The 24,718-nt window shown below is 36.9% G+C and overlaps 1 protein-coding gene across 1 annotated transcript in view; it reads right to left on the bottom strand.

The window, feature by feature from the left end:
* Nucleotides 1–827: 827 nt before the first annotated feature.
* The window catches only part of Prex2 (phosphatidylinositol-3,4,5-trisphosphate dependent Rac exchange factor 2), a 255,380-nt gene continuing 231,489 nt past the window's right edge, over nt 828–24,718 (bottom strand). The window contains exons 38-40 of the mRNA XM_069990875.1: nt 17,598–17,700; nt 12,062–12,129; nt 828–6,325 (exon numbers count right to left, since the gene is read on the bottom strand). Coding sequence (XP_069846976.1) covers nt 6,280–6,325; nt 12,062–12,129; nt 17,598–17,700 — 217 coding nt within the window. The 3' untranslated portion in view covers nt 828–6,279. The remainder of the gene's footprint in view (nt 6,326–12,061; nt 12,130–17,597; nt 17,701–24,718) is intronic.

The following is a 24,718-nucleotide window of genomic DNA, read 5'->3' as shown; positions in this document are numbered from 1 at the left end:
ACCACTAAGCCACATTCCCAGTCCCCCAGGGTTTTTTTTTCATTCAAGGCTAGTACTCTACTACTTGAGATACAGCTCCACTTCCAGCTTTTTAGTGGTTAATTGGGAATGAGTCTCCTGCCTCAGCTGACTTTGAATGTGATCCTCATACATCACCCTCCTGAGTAGCTATGATTACAGAGCCACCAGTGCCTAGCTTCATTTTTAATTTTTTAATATCACTGTTTTCTACCTCCAGACTATAAATCCTATTAGGACAATTTTTATTTATGTATTTCTAAACATTAAATACACAGCTTAGCTTAATAGCTGGAAAATAATATGTAGGTTTCCAATTTGATATAAGTAGATGTGTTCTTTGAATGTTATATGCTACTCATTGTATCTTGCTTTTTAAAATTAGTGTGTATTGTCTTATGTGTATTGCTTTGTTGCTTCTTGTTTAGCAATGTTGGAATTCCAACATTTTAGCAATGTTGGAATGATGTGTATCTGTAATACCCTCTTCAATTCAAAAGTGGCTCACAATAAGAATGGAACACTATTTAAGAGATAGACTAGTTAATTCAGAGAACAATGAAAGTTTCTTGTCACCTATGGAGCTTTCTCAAATGGGTACCAACTTTTGGCTTCTTTGTTGGGGTTCTTTCTAGCATTTACCACCTCATAGCTATAGATTTGTTTCTTGCATTTATTAGATTTCTTCACTTGAGCTTAGGACTATTCTCTAAAGGGTGAAAATATGAGTTTCATGGTTTTTGTCTTCTGAACAGGTTAGAATAGGAAATAAATCTAAATGGAATAAAGCTGGGCTGGTCATACTATAATCCACTTTATTATTATTGACATTTATTATAAAATGTTACTATACTGCTTTTATACTGACAAAAACAAGTGACATAAAATACATAATGCATTTTGCTACCTTGAACAATAAACAAAGTCTGAAATGACTGAAATTATGTTACATGAATATTTTACAAAGGACAAAAACACCATAATACATTCTGATGAAACTTATCGTTAATTTTTGGATATTATCCAATGTTAAGTATGGATATATTCAAAACAATTACTATTTATAGAACCATTGATATTTTACTATTTAAAATGAGTACTGTGTAAATGAGAACTTATAAAAATATTTTAGGCAAAAAGCTATGTTTTACTCATTTATGTGGCAGTTACAAAAATATATATTTATCTGAAACACTAATAAATTTGCTTGAGGCATTAGATATTCCAACTCAAATATATGTTTTCTGAAGCATTTCATCAACTTAGTGTTCTTGGCTACATACAGTATATCATACAAATATGACATTATGATAGGTTTGTGTTATAAATAATTTCATTTTAAGGGTACACAACTGATCAGTAACACAGAGGCAATGTGGTTTTTTTTAAGAACCAAAAATGTCTAATACACATACTAGATTCATTGGTCATGATGTTTATTCTTGTCATTAAAATAAAGTATCCTCTAGTTTTTTTTCCTAGTACAAATATAACTTAAACTTGAACATATTTGTTGTTAAGCAGCTATTTCTCAATGGCAAGGCTGGTCAATTGGTTTCAGATTACATACAACAGTGCTATGATTCAGACTTTCACTATTTCCCACAATTACATGTGTTAAAAGCTTGGTCCCAGGGTGATGCTATTGAGATGTGGTGAAAACTTTGGGAGGTGGGGCCTAGTGGGAGGTTATTATGTCAGTGGGGGCCTGCCCTTGAAGGAACTTGTGGAAAATATGTCCCTTCTGCACTTTCAGCTGATGAGGTGAGTGATCTTGCTCTGCTATATATTTCTGACTTGATTTGCTGCCTCATCACATCACAGACCCAGTTCATCATGGAATGGAAACTCCTTAATTCTACACCAAAGCAACCTTTTTATCTTTATAAAGTGATTAGCTCAGTTATTTTATTATAGTAATGGAAAGCTAATTCAAAGAGTAAAGTAGAAGCAGATACTTGGCCAGATACATTTGCTACATGGACAGCTCTGATGTATACAGTACAGATGTTCAGTACATTGATCACCTCCATTTCTTATATCATCATTCAAAACAAGACACAAGAATCTACTTTTGTAGCATGTCAAAAAATGCAGTAAATACATATAGTATATAGAAGCATATGCATACAAATAGATAATTCTCATTTAGTAGGCTTAGTAGACAACAGAAATCTATTTCCAGTGAAGGAAGCAAACTCTCCTGAGTAAAGTAGGCCATGTGTTTAGATCACAGCTGCTAGATGGTTTATAGAGAATATTTAAGTCTCCTATGCACTCCAATAGGTACTTGGCAGTGTGAATGCTAGGATCACAGTTCATGGCAAATCATTGAGGTGGTGAATTTGCCATTTGTCGCAAAAGAGTGAGCCAAGTGACTGACAGAAATGTGATATGGTCAAAGATGATGGCCAGCGTCTATAAGATGAAAATGCTGTGGCCATCTTTCCGCAGGTTTTCCCACCTGTTCTGTCAAGGCTCATCACAAATGCTCAAAACACTTAACAGGATGGACAATATTTTTTAGTTAAAAGAGTACCCTAAGTGATTTCAATATCCTTTTCCTTAGTTCTCATACAGCACATTTGGCAATTCATTCAACAAATTGTTAATGCATTTATGTTAAATTATTAGTCTATGGAGGAGTTATTAAAGTATAATTTAGAAAATAGTTCACATACAAATAAATCTTTAAAAGGTAACACAGAATTCAGAAGCAATTCAGTTAAATAATAATAGGTACTTTCATTACCACTGCAGTAGAAAGACAGAAAATGACCTTTAAAGTAAAATATAAAATACAAATGATTTAAAGAAAGACTATTTTAACTTTGAAAATCATAATTTTATTTTTTAAAAAGTGAATAAAAATGCTACTAACCTGCATTAAATCATGTGCTATAGAAAAGAACCACCCAAACTAATGAAAGAATATTTTAATGTTTTAAGTAGGAATGCATTCATTGTAAATACAAAGAGTAATTTACTCCTAATTAAATGCTTTCAAATCAATAAATACTAATCTTGCCTATGAAAGGTATATGCTCATAAGACTGAAAATAGATTGTTTAAATTAGTTAATATATCCTTTAAGACTTTGCTTACCCATTGATTTTCTTGACAGTTACAGTTAGGGTCAATTTCATTTTATCCTGAATTTAATTATTACAAAATTGAAATTAATGCAGTCAGAACCAATGTCATCTCCATGTCATCTATATTATGATACTCTAGGACATTAGCTTCATTTTAAATTGGGTTTTATTACCGCAGGAAACAGCCAATGAATACAGAGAGAATCCAGACCCCAGCCTGTGTACACCTTAAAGAGATAGGAAGCAGCCTGGTTCTTCATTTGGGGATGCCGACTTATAAAACAAAGTGTGAACTTTAAATTCAGTGTTACATATCCCCTAGAAGTAAAATTATTACAGACATTCTTTTCATCTAAATCATAGTGGGAATAGATATAAGCTGCTAGTTTAATCACATTTCTTGTACTTATATTAAATTGCATAATTTAACATTAGAAGTTATGTAATTTGCTATTAGAAAAAGACACAAAAGACAATGGAATATTTGCCATGGATGGACTTTGTAAGTGATTATTATATTTTGAGCCAGGTCCTCGGTAAGATATAAAACTTCAGTGCATAGTAATCTATTTCAGAAAGGGTCAGAAATCCAAATGTAGGAGTTAGAAAGATAGATAGCAGGCTTCAGCATCATTTGAAGGAGCTCTGGTTAGGGAGGACTGTAAAGCTTGTAGGTAAATAGATTCTATAACCGCCAGACAGTTAAATGTCCAATACTATATGGAGGTACTTTATGGTAAAGAAAAGCAGTCATTAGTCACTCCTCCACTACATATTTTTTCTGTTACCTCTCCTTCAACATTATAGTCAAGTTTCATATGATTACTATTCTACACTTGTAATAAATGTCTAAAACTATTACTTTCAATTAGGGGGTTACACTATACAAAATTCATATTGCAAATGTGCATCCAGAATGATAAAATATCTGGGAAACTGCACATTTTCATATATTAAGGGCATTAATATGCAATCATATTTGCATTCACTTTGTGCAATAGAAGATACAGAATTAAATGGCAATGCATACTATATAACACTAGCTAGCGCAATACATAATTTGTATTATTATTACACCAATAAGGGAAAACAGCAATGCATAGTAAGAGACTTTCTTGTTAGTAATATGAACTTGTGCACTTCAGTTTCCCAACTCTTAAACAGGGCAATAAAAAAAATACCATCCTCCAGCCCTATTGTGAGGATTCTGTGAAACAGTAACAAGTAAATATGGGCTAAGAAGAATAATTATTTGGTACAGAGTAAACATCAGTGTTAGCTGTAATTTTAGTACAAGAAAAATTACATAGACTGTTGTTGGTATAAACTACTCAAGCATTTAATAAGTGCCATGCACACTGGTAGAGAGTATGCTATTTTTAATATATATTTTATTGTAAAGATACTGTACAGAGGGGTTACAGTTACATGAGCAAGATAATGCCTATTTTTAACCCTAAAAACAATAATGAGTGTATTCCATTGAATACAGAGTAGATCCTTAAAGTTCGTGAGCTTATCAATACGATAACAGATAATGGATCCCATGAGACATGGAAAAGTACAACCGAATCATTTAGATGGCCTTTTCATGACTCTGATGAAGATTATTACTAGGGTGGTTACCAAAAGCTATGATGACAGGAAGAAAAGTTCTAGTAAGCTAGTCAGCTCTGTTCATTCATTCACCATGAATTCAAAGTGATCACATGTTCAGTGTAGGAAAGCCACAGATTCACATGAGCCTTCAAAACTGTATAGGAACCTTCACGTGCCAACAATATCTAGTTGTTAAATCCCTGAAAGTTAAGGATAGACTTAATATACATAGGCACATAAAGGTCCTATCTTCATTTAATTCAGGGTGTTCAGCTTTTTCGTTGGAACCTGATGTCAGTTTGCTGGTCATTATCTATATGGACTTCCTCCAAAAATTTGTGTCAAGTAATGATTGCTGCTAGTCGACAGATAGCCATCTGGATATGGAGACAAGTCGATATCCCAAATATTCATAACAGTATTTTTGTTACTGCATGTACAGTGTCTAGTGAAGAAGATTCTTAATAACAGCCTGAGGGCCATTATTAGATTTTATTAAGACAAAATGTAATGGTACTTTAGTTGTGAAAGCATTTCACACACTTAATTGAAATCTATATTCAGGCATGTGCTATATATTGGTGTTCTGGTCAACAATGATCAACATACATGAACATGGTGTTTTAAGATTCTATCACCTACTGAGGTCACCACCTCAGCCTGTGTATGCTCCCCTATGATGCTTGCACAGGGATAAAGTAAGCCACCTGCTGGCACTATTCTCAGCACCTGTCCCAAATGTTAAACAATGTATGACTCATTATATTCACTGTAAGAATGTTTAATTATTTTGAAAGCCATGTATTTAAGACCAATAATAATTCACTAGTAATGCATGACGTAGCCTCTAGAATGAAGACAGATTCTACTTAAGGAAGAAAGGATAGTTCTATGTTCAAGGCTGGGTTTTTACATTAGGCTTGTGTTTCTCTTCCTTGGTCCTCACTACTCCTTATTCGTGGCCACTGATAACACAGGATCTAGTACTTGAAATATACCCAAAAGCATTGGAAGATGTCATTCTGAGAACTCAACAGCTCTTCCCGACTCAGAATCCTTTGGGGGAAAGCAACACATGCTTCTCCACTTTTGACAGATGCCTTCTCTGACACAGACGAGGAACAAAGCACCCATGCCACCAAGGCTATATCGGTGCTAACCTGTTTTCAGGGCTCACAGAACGCAACTATGTTTTCTCCATGACAGACTTCTTCAGGAAAAATCTATCACCATTACTTCTGTCCATGAGGAGCAGTGGAAAGCAAACACTATAAAACTAACGAATGAGAAAGCAGGTACAATTGCTACTATTTTTTTTTTACCTCTAATATTTCCCCCATGAATTCCACCAGTGAATTTTGACCTGAAAGAAAGAATTTCGTTGGTAAGACTGACTGTCTGCATGAACTCTTATCTATTTTCAGCATAAGTATCCAAGTACAATCTGAATGTTAATTTTTCCACCACGGGGAGGGAACTGAATGAAGGCATCTCTTTATTTTCAGTGAAGAATGTTGAGACATGTGCATTGTGTAGCTTCTGACTGTTGTCTCCTTCTGAAGGGTCTTCATTCATCCCCCACAGGAGGAGGTGGCTCACACAACTTGTACAACCTAGAAAAGACACAGCAAAGTCTGACAGTCAGTCACCCAGTGTGTCACTCAGGTTTGATTATATGATCTAACAAACACCTGTGTTTCTCAGCATGCCTAGAAAGCTACTAAGCAAGACTGCATTGTTAAAATCTGCTGTTCTGGTCCAGCAATGTCCACCCATGTGTTTACTTTCCTAACAGTAAAATTTATTCTCTGAATCCCAAGAGAAGGTGCTATGATGAAAATTACCATCATACTGATTGTGATCAGCTTATAGTGAAATAGCATTTATCTCAGAGGAGGCTACTGGATTTCTCATGCATTTTAGAAGTGGAGTTTAGTTTGTAGCATCACAGTCATGCAGGAAGTAGGATATGAATGGGAGGAAGTGACAGATTTCCTGAGGCCTAGTGTCAACGAGCACTGATGATTCTTGGCCTGTCTCTGTCAAGCACTTATCTGTCAACAGAACCTCTTGGTGGGTCAGAATCCACTTTAGTTGTGGAGATGTCCAGAGATGCTCCCTTTGAAGCCCTGGTCTAGTTGTGTGAGGACATACAGCATTAATACAAGCTCAAGGGAATCCACTAGGGTTACACAAGTTCCAGTGCTCTAGCCTCCTGAATGGTTCAGTCCTAACTCCAGAAGCAAAGTAAAAAGGAACATACTAGCTGTCACATAACCCTAGAGACCTCAGGCCAAAAGTATTACTTGTAGTGGATCTAGACTATATTTACTCTCCTTAATCATGAACTTTCACTGAAGACCATATATGCTAATATCTCATGCAGAATTCAACCCTATACATTTTTTTTTGCAGGGGTGAGGGGAGGTAGGGACTTTCTAATGATTGAATCAAGGCTTCATACTTGCTATGTGCGTTGTCTACCACTCAGCTAATAATGTCCACTTCCAGTCCCAGCTGTTCAGCTTTAAAGAAGAAGAAGATAAAGGCCTGAGCAGTTCAAACACAGAGCCGAGATTGAGTGATTGACTCTCTTTTTACAGATTAAATTGAACACAGCTTGACTGAGTTGTTAATCAATTTAGCAATTACAGATTTTGCTCTCCCTTTGACATTTAATCCCTGGCTAATTCTGAATCAATGGAGAAGAATGAGAAAGATTTAACACTGAGTTGTAAATCTCGTTAATAAAATGAAGTTTCTTAGTTTAGAAATGCAGAAGTAATTATCTTTGGAGAGTTATGAAATGTACTTTTGAATTGGGAAGATAGTGGCTTATGCCTGGTATGTTATCTCCACAGAAGAGGAGACTACTGAAGACATACCATATCCAAAAAGCTGATTCCATTGTCTTCCCAGCACTGAAATAATAAAACGATGAGAACATTCTTTTCCCCCCTTAATTTCTATCCTCTTATTCCCCTGACAGTGTTTCATCATGAGTGCTAAAGCACAAGGCTTGAGTAAGGTAGAGCAGGGAAGGAAAATGGGTGGCACATGTCCCACTTTGGGGTGAACCATCACTTTCCATTATCTTGCTCCGCACATTTGCACAAAAAGGAACCAATGTCACAAGGTAGACAGAGTCTTTGAAATGTCTGCCTTGCAAATTGGAGCAAAGGCTACTCCCTGTGATCACCTAATGAAATAATAGCTCTGGGTACTGGGGAGCTGGGCAGGTTGAACTTCTGAGGCATCTTGGAAGTAACTCAGGGTTATTTGAGTTCAGACACATTTGTAATGGAAATTGTGGAGCTTTGGGAATTTGGAGCAGGCAGAAGAAGTTTGAGAGTGAAATGTAATAGGTAGAGAGTTGGACTCTTAACGCTGCAGTGAGGCCTTTTGTGTTTTGGCAGCTAAACCAATGGGCAGTGGGAGGCCTTTGTGGGCCCAACATTTGTAGTCCTGGCTGTATTCTCATTCCACACCAGTGGCCCTGCATGAACAGGAGTTGCTCCATTCTCTGCTGTTCTAATCTGGGCTCTGGCAGCCATGATGGGGTTGGTATTTCAGCCCAAATTCAAATCTTCAGAGAGCAGAACTGTCATACATCATTCTACAGATCATGCCTTTCCTTTCTGCACTGCCCAAAGACAGGTTGTTTTAAAGGAGACCCAGAAAGCAAATGCCTTTTTCAAGGTTACACTATCAGTTATGCCCTATCTCAAGGCCATTCTCCCTAAGTAACAGATAAGAAGACTTCATCTCAGAAGAAAAAATATCTAACACAATAAGGTCAGGAAGAGAGCAGGAGCCAAGACTCAGAATGATTCTTTTCACTTTAGACCACAAGGAAAATCAAGCTTTGCAAGTTCAGATTTTGTGACATAATAGAGAAATGCATTACAACTGGTAATCTTCCATTTGGGATGGAAAATTTGGTCGTCTATATCTCCAGTCTTACTACTTTGCATGATTCTCAATCACATTCAGATAGCAATTACAGAGACACAGGTGTAGTTCTCCAGACCATGATGGTATTCTGGGGTCTGGTGTCAGTGTATCAACTCTGTTGGGATGCCACTCCAAGCTGGCTGGGCCATGAGCATTCTGTGTGCTTCTGTCTCCATCCTTGGGTTGTGTGATGACCTATTTCTATGTTTATATGACAATTTATGCTCATTTCTATTGTAGTTTGTCAGATACTCTTCGTCTGAAAATAACTGGTTTTATTTGATTGTTGCTATACAACAATACAAACATTTCAGTAGGTTTAGCCTGAGTGACCTGACATTGAGCATCAATTATATTCTCTAACTTACTGTGTTTAGGGCAGGAGAGACCCCAGTCAGCAGGGATCCAAGGCTCCTCTGTGCTCCTAGGTATTTTACCTGCTCTTCCATAGACTGCCATGCATACCTTTCCTTACAGTAGAGTTTACTTCATTTATTTCTAATGGAAAGCTCCTGGAGGGTCAGATCCATTCTGTCTCAGGTTTATATTCTCCAGGGGGGCAAAGAATGGATTGCCTTTTTAAAATACGTTTTTTATTGTGAAAGTACTGTACAGAGGGGTTACAGTTACATGAGCAAGAAAATGAGTACAGTTCTTATCAAACATTGTTACCTCCTCCTTTGTTTTCGCCCCCCTCCCCGCCTAAATTATAAAGTTTGTTTTTCAACAGTGTCTTGTATATCTCATTATTACAATGGCTCAACCTGTATCCCTATTTAAACATTTTGTTTCCTCCTTCCCCTCCCACAACAAATCAAAGGAAGGTTGGACAAATGGGACTGCATGAAACTACAGAGCTTCTGCATAGCAAAGGACATAGCTAGCAAGATCAATAGAAAGCCACAGATTGGGAGAAAAATCTTCACTAGCCATACAATGAATAAGGGTCTCATATCTAAAATATACTTAGAACTCAAAAAACTAAATCCCCCAACAACAAATCCTCAAAGAAACAAATGCCCAATAAATAAGTGGGCCAAAGAGAAACTTCTCTGAAGAGGAAATAAGAATGGTCAATAGACACATGAAGAAATGCTAAATCTCTCTAGCCATAAAAGAAATACAAATCAAAACAACATTGAGATTCCACCTCACCCCAGTTAGAATGGCTATAATCAAGAACTCTTAATAACAACATGCTGGAGGGGATGTGGCTACAAGGGAACCCTACTGCATTGTTGGTGGGAGTGTAAACTTGTTCAACCACTTTGAAAAGCAGTATGGAGGTTCCTCAAAAGACTTCACATAGAGCTCCTCTGTGACCCAGCAATCCCACTTTGGGGCATTTATCCAGACAATCACAAACAAGACCATACTAAAGTTACCAGCACAACTATGTTTACTGCAGCATTATTTACCATAGCTAAGATATGGAACCAACCCAGATGGCCCTCAGTAAATGAATGGATCAAGAAAATATGATATATACACACACACACACAAATGGAATTCTATGCCTCCATCAGAAAGAATAGCATTGCCCCATTTGTTAGGAAATGGAAAGACTTGGAAAAAATTATATTAAGTGAAGTAAGCCAGGCTAAAAGAAACATAGGTCCCAGGGTCTCCCTTATTTGCAATAACTAGTATATGTCTGGGACAAGTAGAAAAGTTCAAAAGCTATGTACATATGACCATGTAAGATGAAGTTAAGCGAAATGAACCCCAAGATAGGGACACAAGTGTTTTTTCTTTTTCTTTCTTGCTATTGTTTCTAACATATTTATAAGGTAGCATGTGATTTTTTTTGTTGCTTTGTATGTCCCTCCCCCATGGTGTAACCCCTGTATTTGATGGACTGCCTTTCTTAGGTCACTAATAGACCTTTTCAGAATGACTGAAAGAGTAAATAAAATGCAGATTTGAAATTACTCTTGATTTCTCTCTCAGGGTTATTATTCCCTTGTAAAAAGTGTCAATTTTATAGCTGGCTCATTTTATTGTGTCACATCTCAAGTGTCGTATATAACCCAGTAAAAAAAAGAAGTGGGCTCATCAGTTTCTTTCCTGGGGTTCAGCTTGCATATTGGATTATTGATCAGGATGCTGAAAACTCATTCTAACCCCACTTGTTTATTAGTGTGAATAAGCTCTAGCTTAAAACACCTTGCAGCATCATTATCTTGTTTTCTTATTGGAATTTTTAACACCTCACTGTGTCTATTATATAAATATACCACATCTATCTGTTCAAGGCGCTGGGGAGACAATGCTTATGTGAAATGATTCTTCAGTAATATGTCTTAGATTCTAATCTAATCAGCTATGAAAGATCACATTAACAAGACCAGAAAACTAAATAGAGTTGGGAGTCAGAATTAATGATGAATGTAGACAGGTCATGAGTGCTCCATCCATTTTCAGGGAGAGGAAATAGGTTTTCATTTTGAAAAGCACATTCACTGCCCACATAGGTTTTCAGAATGAAGTATAACTTCATAACGTTGGTGTCATCATTCTCATCCTGATAATGGTGTTGTAAATAGAAACAAATATAGTGTTTTCTATGGCAGTGCTTGGAGGAGCCTACTTTTTGTTAAAATGCAAATGGATAAAAGCAATCCAATGCAAGAGAAATTACTGAGTTTTGGTCCTACTTCAAAATAAATGCCTGCCTACCCCCAATCACCGGGGAAATCAAACACAAGACATTTCTCTGGAGCTTCTAAGTCTGTTCAATTATTTTAAAGGTGGGTCGGAATCCCTTCATAGGACAATATGTAAACTGTGATTGTTTGACATAACAAATAAAAACCCATGAACTAATTTATTCATATGTTATTGGAATTACTTTGGATATTTGATTTTTTTACTATAAGACACTAGGATGAGGAAAAATAAAATTCCCAAAGCATTTCTTATTCTTAGAAGTTATACTCGGGTTGGGTAATGAAACACATACCAATATCCCGTTACACAATGTGAATGTATTCATAAAACAATATAGGAGATGCCAAAGGAGCCCAAAAAGAAAGGAACTCAGGAAAGGATCCAAGTAGAAAATGGTATCTAAGCTGGGTTTTGTTAGATAAGAAGGAGTTTTCCATTGACATGCAAATGAGAAAAGCAATCAATGAAGAGAAGGGCTTGTGCAGTCACAGGAGGAAAAAGAAACATGGCATCCTGGCGAGTGGCACAGGTCGATTTAAAGTTTTAGTTCTATTTGTTTAGACTTCTTTTTGAATGCATGGAGTAATGTCCACTTAGTTCTGAGACACTTAAGCTTAATTTTTTAGCCACTGGGCAGTTACAAAGGCAATCCCCACAATCATAGGCACTAGGCATATTGTGGATCAGGAGCATTTGTCATCAGTGTTGCTATGGGGTACACTTACCTGGGTGCTGACTGAGGGGTCCGGTCTCTGACTCCCAAATTCTTTGCTGTGTTCTGAACTCTTGCTCCCTGAAAGTCAGGAAAATCACTTTTAACCTTTCATTGTATTAATAGTCATGTAGCATACCATTATAGTCTTAGTGTAGAAAAGTTATTCTAGTAATTTAGTAAGTAAGTAAGAGAGAAAGAGAGGCAGAGACAGAGCGTGAAAAGTAGGAGAAATAACCACCTGAATAGTTTCCAATAAACACTTTTAAGAATCAAAAAGGTTCTTGTGTTTCAGATGAGTACTACACATTTCTGTAACTCCCTAAATAATCCAGAGTTTAACAGCCAGCTCTTCTGTCTCTCCTACATATTTGAATTCTTAGAAACATTCACTTATGGTACTGGGAACAGGAGATAAGTAGGCTGCAAACACCTGTTCTACACTGCTACTTTTGTGGAACAGAACTTATAAGTCCATCATTCTTCCACCTGCTTCCCCAGACATGAACCGTTACCGATTTTGGAATTAGCACTATTTAACTAAGTATTTAGGAAAATATTTTCTTAAATGGTTCTAAAGCAATTTCTGGAGAACTAATCTGATACAAAGAAGAAAATCATACAGGTTCCTGAAGGGGTTACAACATTATTTATTGATTGTTCATTGAATCCATGGCAAACACTGTGCCATGTTAGAGTGTCAATTTTGGCAGATAACTTCTTCTTTGCCTGACACATATTCTAGTGCTGGTCAGAACTTGAAATGAACAAAGCCATGAAAGCAAGAAAACCTTGGCCACTTTTGTAATGCAAAGAACTAGTTTCAGGTGAGCAAAAGTGAGATGGTGGGGCACTCTAGAAAGAGTGTCTCTAGAAAGACCATCTTTGAAGAGAGCAGGAGAAGATGAGACCTGGCAACCACAAGAAGGTCAGAAAGCACAGTCCTGGCTAGAAGACATGTCCCTGGCTAGAAGGAGCTGTGCTCTGTGGAAAAGGAAAGGCAACCAGTGGAGTGAGAGCATAATTGTGAAGAGGAATGGAAGGGTATTACGCTGTGTCCTGTTGCTGTCCCTCTTTCTAATGTGGACACGTGAGATTTAGGTGATTGCTTTCACCTATTTCACACTCTCCATTAAAGTAGCTTTCCAAAACAATCTCTAACACTATGCATTTGTACATCTTCCCTACACAGCAATTTGGCAAGAATACAAATGAGATAGGATGCCCAATCTCACTAATGAATGGGCTCTTTCCTTCTTCCTCTCTTTCCTCTTTGTGCTAAAGGCTAGCACTCTACCACAATTTTTTTTAAAAAAAGCACTTTCTGGATAAGCATATCCACATGGACCTCCAAAGACTTACATCTCAAAGTTTATAATAAAAGACAGTATTAATTTAAAAGATCTCGTGTACTTCATCAATACCATTTCATCTGTATATATTAATTTGCTTTGATCACATTTAATGCCTCAACTCCTCGCCCCTCCTCTTCCCAACTATTTTTCAGCCTAGTCCTATATCTTTATTTGCTATCTAGATGTGGTAGTTTTCACTGTAGAGGCTTTCGTTTCTCCTTGTTAGATATAATGCTAGGTATTTGAATTTTCTGAAGCTGTTGTGGAAGGGACTATCTTTTTATTCTCTCACGATGCTTGTTTTTGATAGAGCAGCAACAATTATGACAGCATGTCCTTTACTCACAGGAATAATTTGACCTCTTCCTTTCTCATTTTTTTCTCTTGCCTTATTGCTCTGGCTAGCAATGAACACAGACTTTTTAAATAGGTGTTCATAATTGGTTTTATGTCCTTTATGCCATGTCCTTACTATGGTTTATTGCTTGCTTTCTGGCATGTCAAGAATTCCCAGGATTATCATTCTTGTTTCAATTGATATTCACCACATCTCTAAGGGCCTAGAATTTGTTGTTGGAGAATTCTATGTAGGAGCCAAATTTTGTATTCTGGCCATGATTATTACTACTGGCAAGGAACTGGGCTTTGCATAGTAGACAGAGCTAGTCTACTGGTACAAACATGTTCACACAACTATATTCATTTCTACATCTATCTGTGTGTGTGTGTGTGTGTGTGTGTGTGTGTGTTTGTGTGTGTCAGTTCTGCTCTAGCCTCTCCTTTATCTTATTTGCAATTCCTCTGTCTGTTGGTGACAATCCAGATTCTCATATTTGTCATATGTTTACTTGGTGGTTCAAAACAAATTGATTTTAGAATTTCTTATCTATACCTATGAGAAAAATACATACATTAGAGTATACTGTTCATCTATAATTTTGTCTTTACTTTCATAATATTATACTAAGTATTTATGTTTTTGTTTTCTTTATTTTATTTTCTCTTGTGACAGTCCTGGGGTTTGGTCTGGGCACTGTTTCTGAGCTTATTTTGACCAAGGCTAGTACTCACTTGAACCACAGTTCCATTTCTGGCCTTTGTTGGAGAAGAGGAGTAGTTCTTAGAACTAAGAGTCTCACAGTCTTTCCTGCCTGAGCTTTTTCCCACCAGGATCCTCAGTTCTCAGCCTCCTGAGTATCTAGGATTATAAGCATGAGCCACTGGTGCTTGGCTGCTTTCTAAACCTATTGCTTTCATGGATAACTTTTAAGTTCATTATACAAATAATTATTAGTTAATCTGATGAGTATGTCAAAGGATATCTATGATTTTCAGAAAGCATTATAACCTTCTTTTCTATCTTTTCTTCAAACTCAAGTGGGGAAGTCTAAAATAACACCTTAATAAAAGATGTTTGTGAAAACAATACTGAAGTTGTAAATAAGAACAATGAATCATGATAAAAGCTCCTTATTTTAAAAAGAAACTAAGAATCAGGGCTGGGAAGGTGGCTCAGTGGTAGAGTGCTTGACTTGCATGCATGAGGTCCTGGGTTTGATTCCTCAGAACCACATAAGCAGAAAAAGCCAGAAGTGGTGCTGTGACTCAAGTGGTAGAGCGCTAGCCTTGAGCTGAAGAGCTGAGGGCCAGCACCCAGGCCCAGAGTTCAAGGCCCCATGACCAGCAAAAAGAAAAAGAGAAACTAAGAATCTTATTTTATTCATTATACGTTGTAAAACATATACATGTGTTTACATATATATGTATATATACATGTGTGTAGTAAATTATTATACCTTAATACATAATAATTAAAGTTCAGTAATGAAAGAATTCAAATATATCAATATAAAGTAAAGTAGACACTCACAATTCAATCTCTGAGAGCTGAATCTAAATGGCTAAGTAATTTTTCCAGAGGTTGGAAGGCAAAAATACAGAAAATGCAAGTTAGATCTGTGATTCAGACTTGCATTCTGACGGCTTAGATAATAAGCAGGCAGGAGCTGGCTTGTGGACTAAATACTGGAAAGAAGATGGGCAACAGAAGGAACACTGCAAGAGTATCTGCTGTGCACCGCCTGCTCACTTTCCCACAGAAGAGGCCTCAGGCTCTGGGATCTTCCACACAGAAGTGATAAATCAGTTCTTTCCCTCTCACAGCCATTTGGGATGCACACTTGGAGGCATGGGGCTAACAACAAAAGAAGAAAGCTATCTATTTTAAATGCACTTATTTTTAAAAACACAGGGGAAAATAAATACTAAGAAAAATGCAGTTTAGAAATTGGAGAATTTTACAAAGAACTGCTTGACTTTTTAATCTTTTAAATTATATGTTACATAATATATCATGTGTTGATAGCATATAATTTTTAAAACATTTTAGCAGTTGCATGGGTGATAATCAATTTAATCAATAATCAGTAATATCAATTTTAGTTTATTTCCACTTTCTCTATTTTTGGTTTTAAGAAGTTAAAGATTACCAGATGCTGGTGGCTCACATCTATAATCCAAGCTACTCAAGATACTGAAATCTGAGGATCACAGTTTGAAGCCAGCTTGGGCAGAAAAGTCCAGGAGAATGTATCTTATCTCCATCTAGCCATCAAAAAGCAGATGTTGAGATGTGATTCAAGTGGTAGAGCACTGACCTTGAATCAAACAAGCTAAGCAAGTACATAAGGACCTAAGCTCAAGCATCAGTACTAAATAGTATGACCACACACACACACACACACACACACACACACACACACACACACACACACACACACACACACACACACACACACACACACACAAAGATAATAAAGAGAATTGAATTATGATTATTCAGGTCCAGAGAGTAGAAATGTAGCCGATTTCTAATCTCCTTATTAGAATATTTTAAAGAAGGCCTGATTTTAGTCTCTTTTTGGTGTCATCAGACGTAGTTTTGATATTCTTACTGTCAGAGCAACAGGGTAAAATAAAATGATAATTATTTTCTGCATGACTCTAATATGAATAATCAGAAGTTCACTTTGATTCATTTTTTTAAAGCAGAATTTGTATTTTACTCCCCAAAACCTAAGGTAATTTGCATCTGTGTTTGCCCTTTGTCTTCTGGAAGGCAGTACGTCACAAGGCTCTGGTGGGTATAACCTTTACTTAGCAAATGCTTCTTCGACCTTCTAACATCTTGCCTGTGGATCTTCAGCTCCTAGATCCTAACCAGAAGTACTGTGCCATCATGGGACCCAATGTGCATTGTAGATGCAGGCTTGATGTTGCCCACTCCAGTCCATTTTTCCATTGGTTTCCTTGATACTCTATTGTAATCTTAGGAGCAAGCCTAAAGGAATTTATAAGTTTGCCTGAGAGTTTAAAACTAAGTCATTAACAAATCAAGCAATCATAATTACAAAAGCAGATTTCTGTCCCTAAGGCAACTCAAATTGAGTCTATAAACAGATTTGCTGCAATAGCTTCAAGAAAAGGTAGAGAATAAAACATAAAATTGTTATGTTTCCTTTTTGTTTTCATTCCTTGGGTTAGGCATCTTTTCTACTAGATTAATCCCATTTTCTAATTCAATATTGGTGCATTTAGTACAGTTTTAGTATTTTGCAAAGAGTTTAAAAGGTGAAAACCTAAGGTACCACTCTTTTAAAATGCTCCTGGGTTAGACTATCAAAAGTTCATTCTATTTACAAGAAATTAGATTCCTACCTATAAGTACTCAAGTGAGCTAAGAGAGTCCACAAGCTGCTATTTATCCTCAAGAAGAAAATCTAAGATCAATGCTCTATCATGGAAGAAGCACACACTTCTTAACGTGGCATGGAAGTCCCTAGGAGATGACTAGAAGCAAGCAGAGCCCTCAATTTCTTCTTCTTTGCAACATTCCAGTCTATTTCTCCAGACATACCAAATCCCTTACCATTCCCAGAAACCCATCTTTTCTTTTTCTTATCCTTTATATAAGCTCCTGTTTATGTGGTCACTTTCTTTTGCTCCTTTTCCAGCATTCTCCAAAAATTCTTGGAGATCCTCTATGTGCAAGCACTATGTTCTAAGTGGGAGTTTCTCATTCATGTTGTACCTGGAAATCACATGCTTAGAAAAGTGTCTATTGTGCTCAGATGCCTGATAAATGAACAACGGGACCTTCACATCCAAGTCCTCTAATCTCTGCATGAGACTCACCTGCTTCCGCATCACATCTGTAGCCTGCATGATGTAGCGAGGAGGCAGCCCATGGCTTCTGGCGAGGATGATGGCCTGCTCCAGAGTCACACTCAGGGTACACCTGCACAAAGTCAAGGGCAAGTCAGAACAGCAGGTGCAGAACACTCTCAGGACAACATGGGCTACTAACTTCAAAATCAAAATCAAGTCAAAAATACAGTGTCTAGACCATGTACCAAAGATGTTTCTGCCTATAATACTTGGGTAACAAATAGGCTAGGGATGTAGGTTAGCGGTGTCTCGAATTAAAGATTTAAATGTCAAACAAACACAATGAGCATATGCACATATGTACAAACTGACAGACAAGTGGATAAAGAAAACATAGTGTGTACATATGCACATATATACATTCACACATACTGACATATTATTTATTCATAAAGAATAAAAACTATGACATTTGGAGAAAAAAATGGATGGAACCAGAGAGATTATTGTGTTAAATAAAATCAGCCAGACTTGAACAAATGTCACACTTTCTTTTATATGCAGAAGCTAGATTTAAAAGAAAAACCTAGAAATGAATATAGAGGACTACTTGGAGGAGACGGTGAACTAGCAAGGGGAGGTGGGGTAAGAATGGTGAAAGAGAAGGTGATTGAAGTAGAATATGATCAGGTACATTGTATACATTTACTAAAAAGGTCAGAATGAACCTCATTAAAAATCACAATGAAGACTAAAAGTAATAGAGGAGGGGATAAAAAAAGAGTAAGAGCATGAATAAGATCTAAGTATGGTATATGCAAGTATGGAAATGTCACAATGAATTTCTACCACATTTTGCAAATAATAACCTAATTAAATGCTAACAAAAATGTGGGCAAAAAGAGAGCTTCATCCCAGAAAATTAAACAGCCACATTTGTAATAAATTTCTATTAAATATTCCTTATTGAAGTTTATGTAACTTAGAGGGAAATACTTTAGAATATTTATTCATTTCTGGATACTGATAGCTAATTGATTTATAGTCATGCACATGCATGAAAAATAAATAGTGAAATTACTGTTCACTAACATCAGATTTGACTTTTAAAATGTTTCTTAGACCCAGTAGAAAAGTCTCTTTATAAACATTTCAAAAGTTCTTGCAATTAGTTACATTGAGTGTGGTCCCCTAAGGAGTTTATGACCTGGTTGGTAAGCAGAAGCCAGGGACTTATGTGAGCCTGAGTTCTTTCCCTTCCTTGCTTTCATATTTTTCCATGGTTTTTCTCCAAAGAAACCCTTAAAAACTGTTTTTAGTTTATATTGTTCAACTTTTGGTCTCCAATGTGGAGTTTTTTTAGGGGTAATTTTACACACACCTTATAAAAACAGATTAACTAGATATTTTCCCCTAAACTTTGTAGTACACATTTTGTTTTACTTCATTTTTAAGTTATTGATTTCATTTTATTAAACTAAATCATTTGATTATTCTTTTCTCTATTTTTGTACAAGCCACCATGTAGTTTGGTACCCTACTAAGATATTTTCTATTTATTTATTTATTTTTATTTTATTTTTGTTGGTCCTTGGGCTTGAACTCAGGGCCTAGGCCCTGTCCCTGAGCTTTTCTGTTCAAGGCTAGTGCTCTATCACTTTGAGCCACAGCTCCATTTCCAGTTTCCTGGTGGTTAATTGGAGGTAAGAGTCTCACAGACTTTCCTGCCGAGGCTGGCTACGATCCTTGTATCTCAGTCTTCTGAGTAGCTAGGATTACAGGCATGAGCCACAGGAATTTTCAAGTTTGGTCCAATTTTCAAGTGTTTTGCCCATCAACAGTAATAAACAACAAATTACAATGCAGTTGCTACTATACCAAAGAAAAACTAACTCACTCTTTTCCTATAGAACACTGACACTCACGTTCAGTATATATTTGGTAGTCTTTGATACTGAAGAATTAAGAAAATCAAGAGAAAGGAATTTAAAACATCACTGATGTAATACTAGAAAGAACTGGACAATAATATGTAGCTATATTATTGCACAAAACTATATTCTAAAGAGAAGCCCATTAAATTCCATTGGCTGTTCAATAACTTGAGGAACAGCTTGTTCATTACCATAACAAATTCTTTGATAAGTTTCTAGGAATACATCATGTTCACAGCTATTTTGAGTATGACTTGAATAACAATGCTCATTACTTTCCATGTGCACACATGTGGCTGAACAATGTGCACCAATGAAGACCAAGCAGTACAACAGACAGTTCATGTTAAAAAGTTAATTTTCTACAAAACATTTAATTGGCTGCCTACTCAACACACCACAACCTTTTTCTCTTCTGCAAGGTCTCTATTATTCCAAATTGAAATCTTTATGGATCCTAACATTTTAATCAATAATGTTCATTATACCAGCTGAATGAAGTCAACGAGCCTTATTATTATTTTCTCTAATCATGCTAAAATAGGCCTAGAATCTCCTGATAAGTCATACCTTGCTCTGCTCCACATGGATGAGCACTCTGTGAAGGGTTTGGAACAGGCAGGCTATAATTTTCATTCATGCTGTTAATCATTTTAAATTGATTGATCCTCCTATTCTTCAAGTTGTAGCAAATGTAGTAAATAGCAGTAAGACAGCAAATCATCTGCCAGACTTTAAAAGATTTTACTGCAATATGGAAATCAATAGAGCCAGCAACAAGGAATGTCCAAGTGTCATGTTGTGAGAACCAATCACAGACAAATCTTTCAAAAAGGAGTGCCTATTTTCTTTCTCCAGCACATCCTTTTAAAAGATGGACACTCACCAATGTGTCGATTCCAATAAGGATATATAATTGATGGGAACACTTTTAGAAGCACATTTTGAAAGAGGTAATCACAGGAATGTTGGAAATACCGTTTGTATTCCATTCAGGTTGTTGGAGCCCTCAGTGGCCTGTTTCCACTGGGGTATGCAGAGTTCCATGGTCTTAAATGAAGCATGTGAAAGAGCTCAGCAGTTAAGTTCATAACTCTGCTGTCAATACCATTAGACGCCTCATAGCTTCTAATCTTCTCTCAACCATCCCCACTGAATGGAAAATTTAGTATTGGCAAGAAACATTTGGTTTTGGCATTCTCTAACAGCCTTCAAAGATTGGTTTATCAATGGTGCTTAAGTGAATACTCTGAGTTTGGTTTTGAAAGAGACCATCTGATTTTCTGGGTACTTTTGATGACCAGAGACACTGCTCTGTATGGTTGCATGGTTGACCACCTCTCCTCCCTCCTAGAATGTCCTCTGTTTCACACTGGACAGTTATATTAGAATTCAAATAAATCTGTATTTTTTCCTATCAAGGAAAATTGGGGAATTGGGGATTTTTTAGCTGCTTATAGCTGCTACATCATAATAAAAAAATTCAGACAACTCTTCCCCTAGGAGACACAAAATAACAAAATAAATGTCACCTTGTAATGTGTGTCTTTCACCAAAAGGCAAACATACAGAGAGGAGAAAGTTATCCCATAACTTCAGTAATAAGACATTCCAAATATGGATTCTACTCACACTTTCTAAGAAGTACCCTAGATGGTGTGGTAAAATTGTACAAAAATGGTTAATATTCCACAGAAAGTAAAGGAAAAGAGTATGTGCATATGATTCATATATCTTGTTGACATATTTCACATTGAGAAGAGATCCCAAATCACTCAGGTATTTAGCATAAATTTAGTATGATAAATGTAGCTTATAACTAATGGGTCTAATTTAACTAGAACAACATATATGTGTGTGTGGTGTGTGTGCTGTGTACATGCACACACGTGTGTTTGTGTGTGTGTGTGTGTGTGTGTGTGTGTGTGTGGTACTAGTACTAGAGACTGAACTCAGGGCCTGGGTGCTGTTCTCTTAGCTTTTTTACTCAAGTCTGGGGATCTACCACTTGAGTGGCTTGTTGCTGGTTAACTGGAGATAAGAGTCTTATGGATTTTTCCTCCTGGGCTGGCTCTGAACCATAATTCTCATATCTCAACCATCTGAATAGCTTGAGTAACAAGGATGAGGCACCAGTGCCTGGCAAAAACACATTGATTTAGTAATCTTCTACGAAAAGAAAACAAAGAACCATTCATTTTTCGTTCGTTCTTTCTTTTCTCTTTCTTTTCCTTCCTTCCTTCTTTGCTTTTTCCTGGCTTGCTTTTCTTGCTTGCTTTCTTGTTGCTTACTTTCCCTCCCCCTTCCTTTCCTCCCTCCCTCCCTCCCTCCCTCCTTCTTCCCTTCTTCCCTTCCTTCCTTCCTTCCTTCCTTCCTTCCTTCCTTCCTTCCTTCCTTCCTCCCTTCCTTCCTGTGTACTTCCTTCCTCCCTCCCTCTCTCTCGCCCTCCCTCCCTCTCTTCTTGACAGATATTGTCTGAGTGTACCTGCAAATATTATTAGATGCTGGCAAAACTGGATATATTTGAAAGCTGAAAAACTTGAATTTCCAGCCCTCTTATTCATATGAATCTTGTTTTAACGTTCCAGGAGGGACCCTGGTAGTGTATCTACACAATCACATGCATTCCTTTACAAATCTACTTAACTGAAATGTTTGAATTGCAAACTTTACAGTTGCTGTCTTCTTCACACAAACCTTTGGGAGGGACAGTGGAAGTTATGGGTCATGTTCCAGTGGCTACTGTTTATCTCTGGAAGTAAGCTAAAGGAAGTTGTACTGGGATATATTTGGGATAAGTTTAAAGGGCCCTACTTGCATGATTGATGGTTGCTGCCCCTTATGGTTAGGTTATGGCACTAGCCCAATAGATTCTAGAATATTTCTACTGCTCACTGTACAAAGTCATCTTCTATTGAAAACGAGGTGATAGGTTGAGGTTGTGATGTGATATGCCACTGTCCTAAGGTTCCCAAGCTGGATGTAGTGAAGAGCGCAGGTTGGAAATTTAAAGCCAGAAGCTATTCTGTGCAATAAACAGAATAGTTCCTATGCCTTTTGGCTAAAATCAAGTGTAATATCTCAAAGAAGGTTTTTGTTGTTGTTGTTCATTTGATAACAATTAGAAATTTACAAGATATTAGCAATAAAAAACTTTGGTGTTGAAAGGCCATCCTAAACTCTCAGTAATTTACATTTGATCAGCCACACTACAAAAAAGATAGAATACTCTTTCTATTCTCTTTACCAAAAAGTTTAGTATTAGAAGGCTGTTATAATTTGGTGAGCCAGTCAAGGGCAATTTTACTACAAATTATGAGAACAAAAGAGAAGTGGGACAGATAATAAAGTAGTTAAATATCATTTTCTGTATTTTATACTGCTTGCAATTAGTATCATTTTCTACTTTCCACCTTGTTTCTTTCCTTGTTGTGGAATTCTTAACAAGTATTAATTTTCATTCTTGTTATGTTTTCCATTCTTAAAGATTAGGGAAACAGCTTCATAATCCAGGGGTTCTGCCATCCCAGTGAGTTAGAAGTGAAAGAGTAAGCAAAGCCATACTATGTCCCAGGCCTCTTGGTAGTGAAATTATCAGAGAAAGAGGCAAGAAAGAGAGAGAGAAAGGAAAAGGAAAGGGAGAGAAAGAAAGAAGGAAAAAAGAAAGGAAGGAGGGAAGAAAGAAAGAAAGAAAGAAAGAAAGAAAGAAAGAAAGAAAGAAAGAAAGAAAGAAAGAAAGAGAAAGAAAGAAAGAAAGGAAAGGAAAAGAGGAAGGAGGGAAGAAAGAAAAGGAAAGAAAACAAGGAGGGAGGGAAGAGAGAAGAAAAATGAAAGGAAGGGGAATGAGGGGGAGGACAGAGAAGGAAGGACAAAGGGAGGGAAGCAAGGAAGGAAGGGAGGAAAGAAGGGACATGGGGAAGGGTAGAGAAGGAAGGAATAAAAGAAAGAAGGAAAGAAGGAAAAAGAAAAGAAATATTGGGTAGGGCTAAGTTATTTGAAAAATCTAATTTGATAGAGAATATGAAATGGAGGGCATTAAAAGGAGGTGAAAGAGCAGCAAGGTGCTGGTAGGGAAAGGTTATTTTCGGAAGAGCAAGTGCATTCACAAACACGTGAACTCAATATACTCACACCCACACACACGTTTAGGGAAGTAACCAGGGCTCCAACATGCAAGACCTTGGTGTCAGAGTTTACAGTAAGTGGGCTTTTTATTTATTTCTTTAGTTTTCATGAAAAGATCTCAACTTTATGGTTATGTGATTATATTATGTGACTGCATTATTTGATGATTCCAAAACAAATCATGAAAGTAATATATTAATTTCTCAACCTTGATATCTTATCATTACTCTATTCAAAGCATCTGCAGGAGCTTTTCAATGCTAGCTGTGATGGCAGACAAAAAAACTTAGTTCTAATTATACTTCTAAACTTTCAGAGTTCTAGTGACTCATTTAATGTAGATCCCAAATGTACTACACAAGAGCACAAGCCTCACAAGTGTTGAAATCTATGAAGTTGAACACTTAAGGAGGTACAGCAGCTCTTCTGGGCCACAACGAATACAGAACTCATAATGAAACTGACACAGGACTTGAAAAACAATGTGAAGCATCAAGCTCTGTATCCCACCAGTGCGTTTATTTGCCAATGTTTCTACTCACTGTTGGGCTCTGATGTTTTGCTTGCTAGTTGATCATTTGGCTTTCTCTTGGGAGCAATTTCAAAGGCTTTTATTACTAAGTGCGGGTTATTCAGAACCTCAATCTCACAAGGGAAATCCAAAGTGAAAAGGATGTCTGAACATATAGGCAGTTTTTCATAAAAAATGTATTATAGAGACATATTTGAAACAATCAGAGGTTCTTAAAAACTGCAATCTTTAGTCAGGAATACTTTTATTTCTCATTCTCCACATTTAAAAAATCCAGTGTAGAATAAATTTTATTTAACTATTCCTGGCTGGGTGCTAGTGAATCACATCTGTAATCCTACCTACTCAGGGGGCTAACATCTGAGGACTGCTGTTTGAAGCTAGCTGGGGCAGGAAAGTCCTTGAGACTCTTTTTTTTTTTTTTGGTCAGTCGTGGGGCTGGCTTGAACTCTGGGCTTGGGCGCTGGCCCTGCGCTCTTCAGCTCAAGGAGAGCACTCTACCTCTTGAGCCACAGCGCCACTTCTGGTTTTCTAGCGGTTTATTGGAGATAAGTGTC

Source organism: Dipodomys merriami, unplaced genomic scaffold (genome assembly GCF_024711535.1).
Source record: "Dipodomys merriami isolate MVZ:Mamm:240054 unplaced genomic scaffold, mDipMer1.0.p SCAF_4, whole genome shotgun sequence".
NCBI lineage: Eukaryota > Metazoa > Chordata > Mammalia > Rodentia > Heteromyidae > Dipodomys > Dipodomys merriami.
Note: the sequence above shows the minus strand (reverse complement) of the source record. Positions and strands in the feature narration are given on the sequence as shown.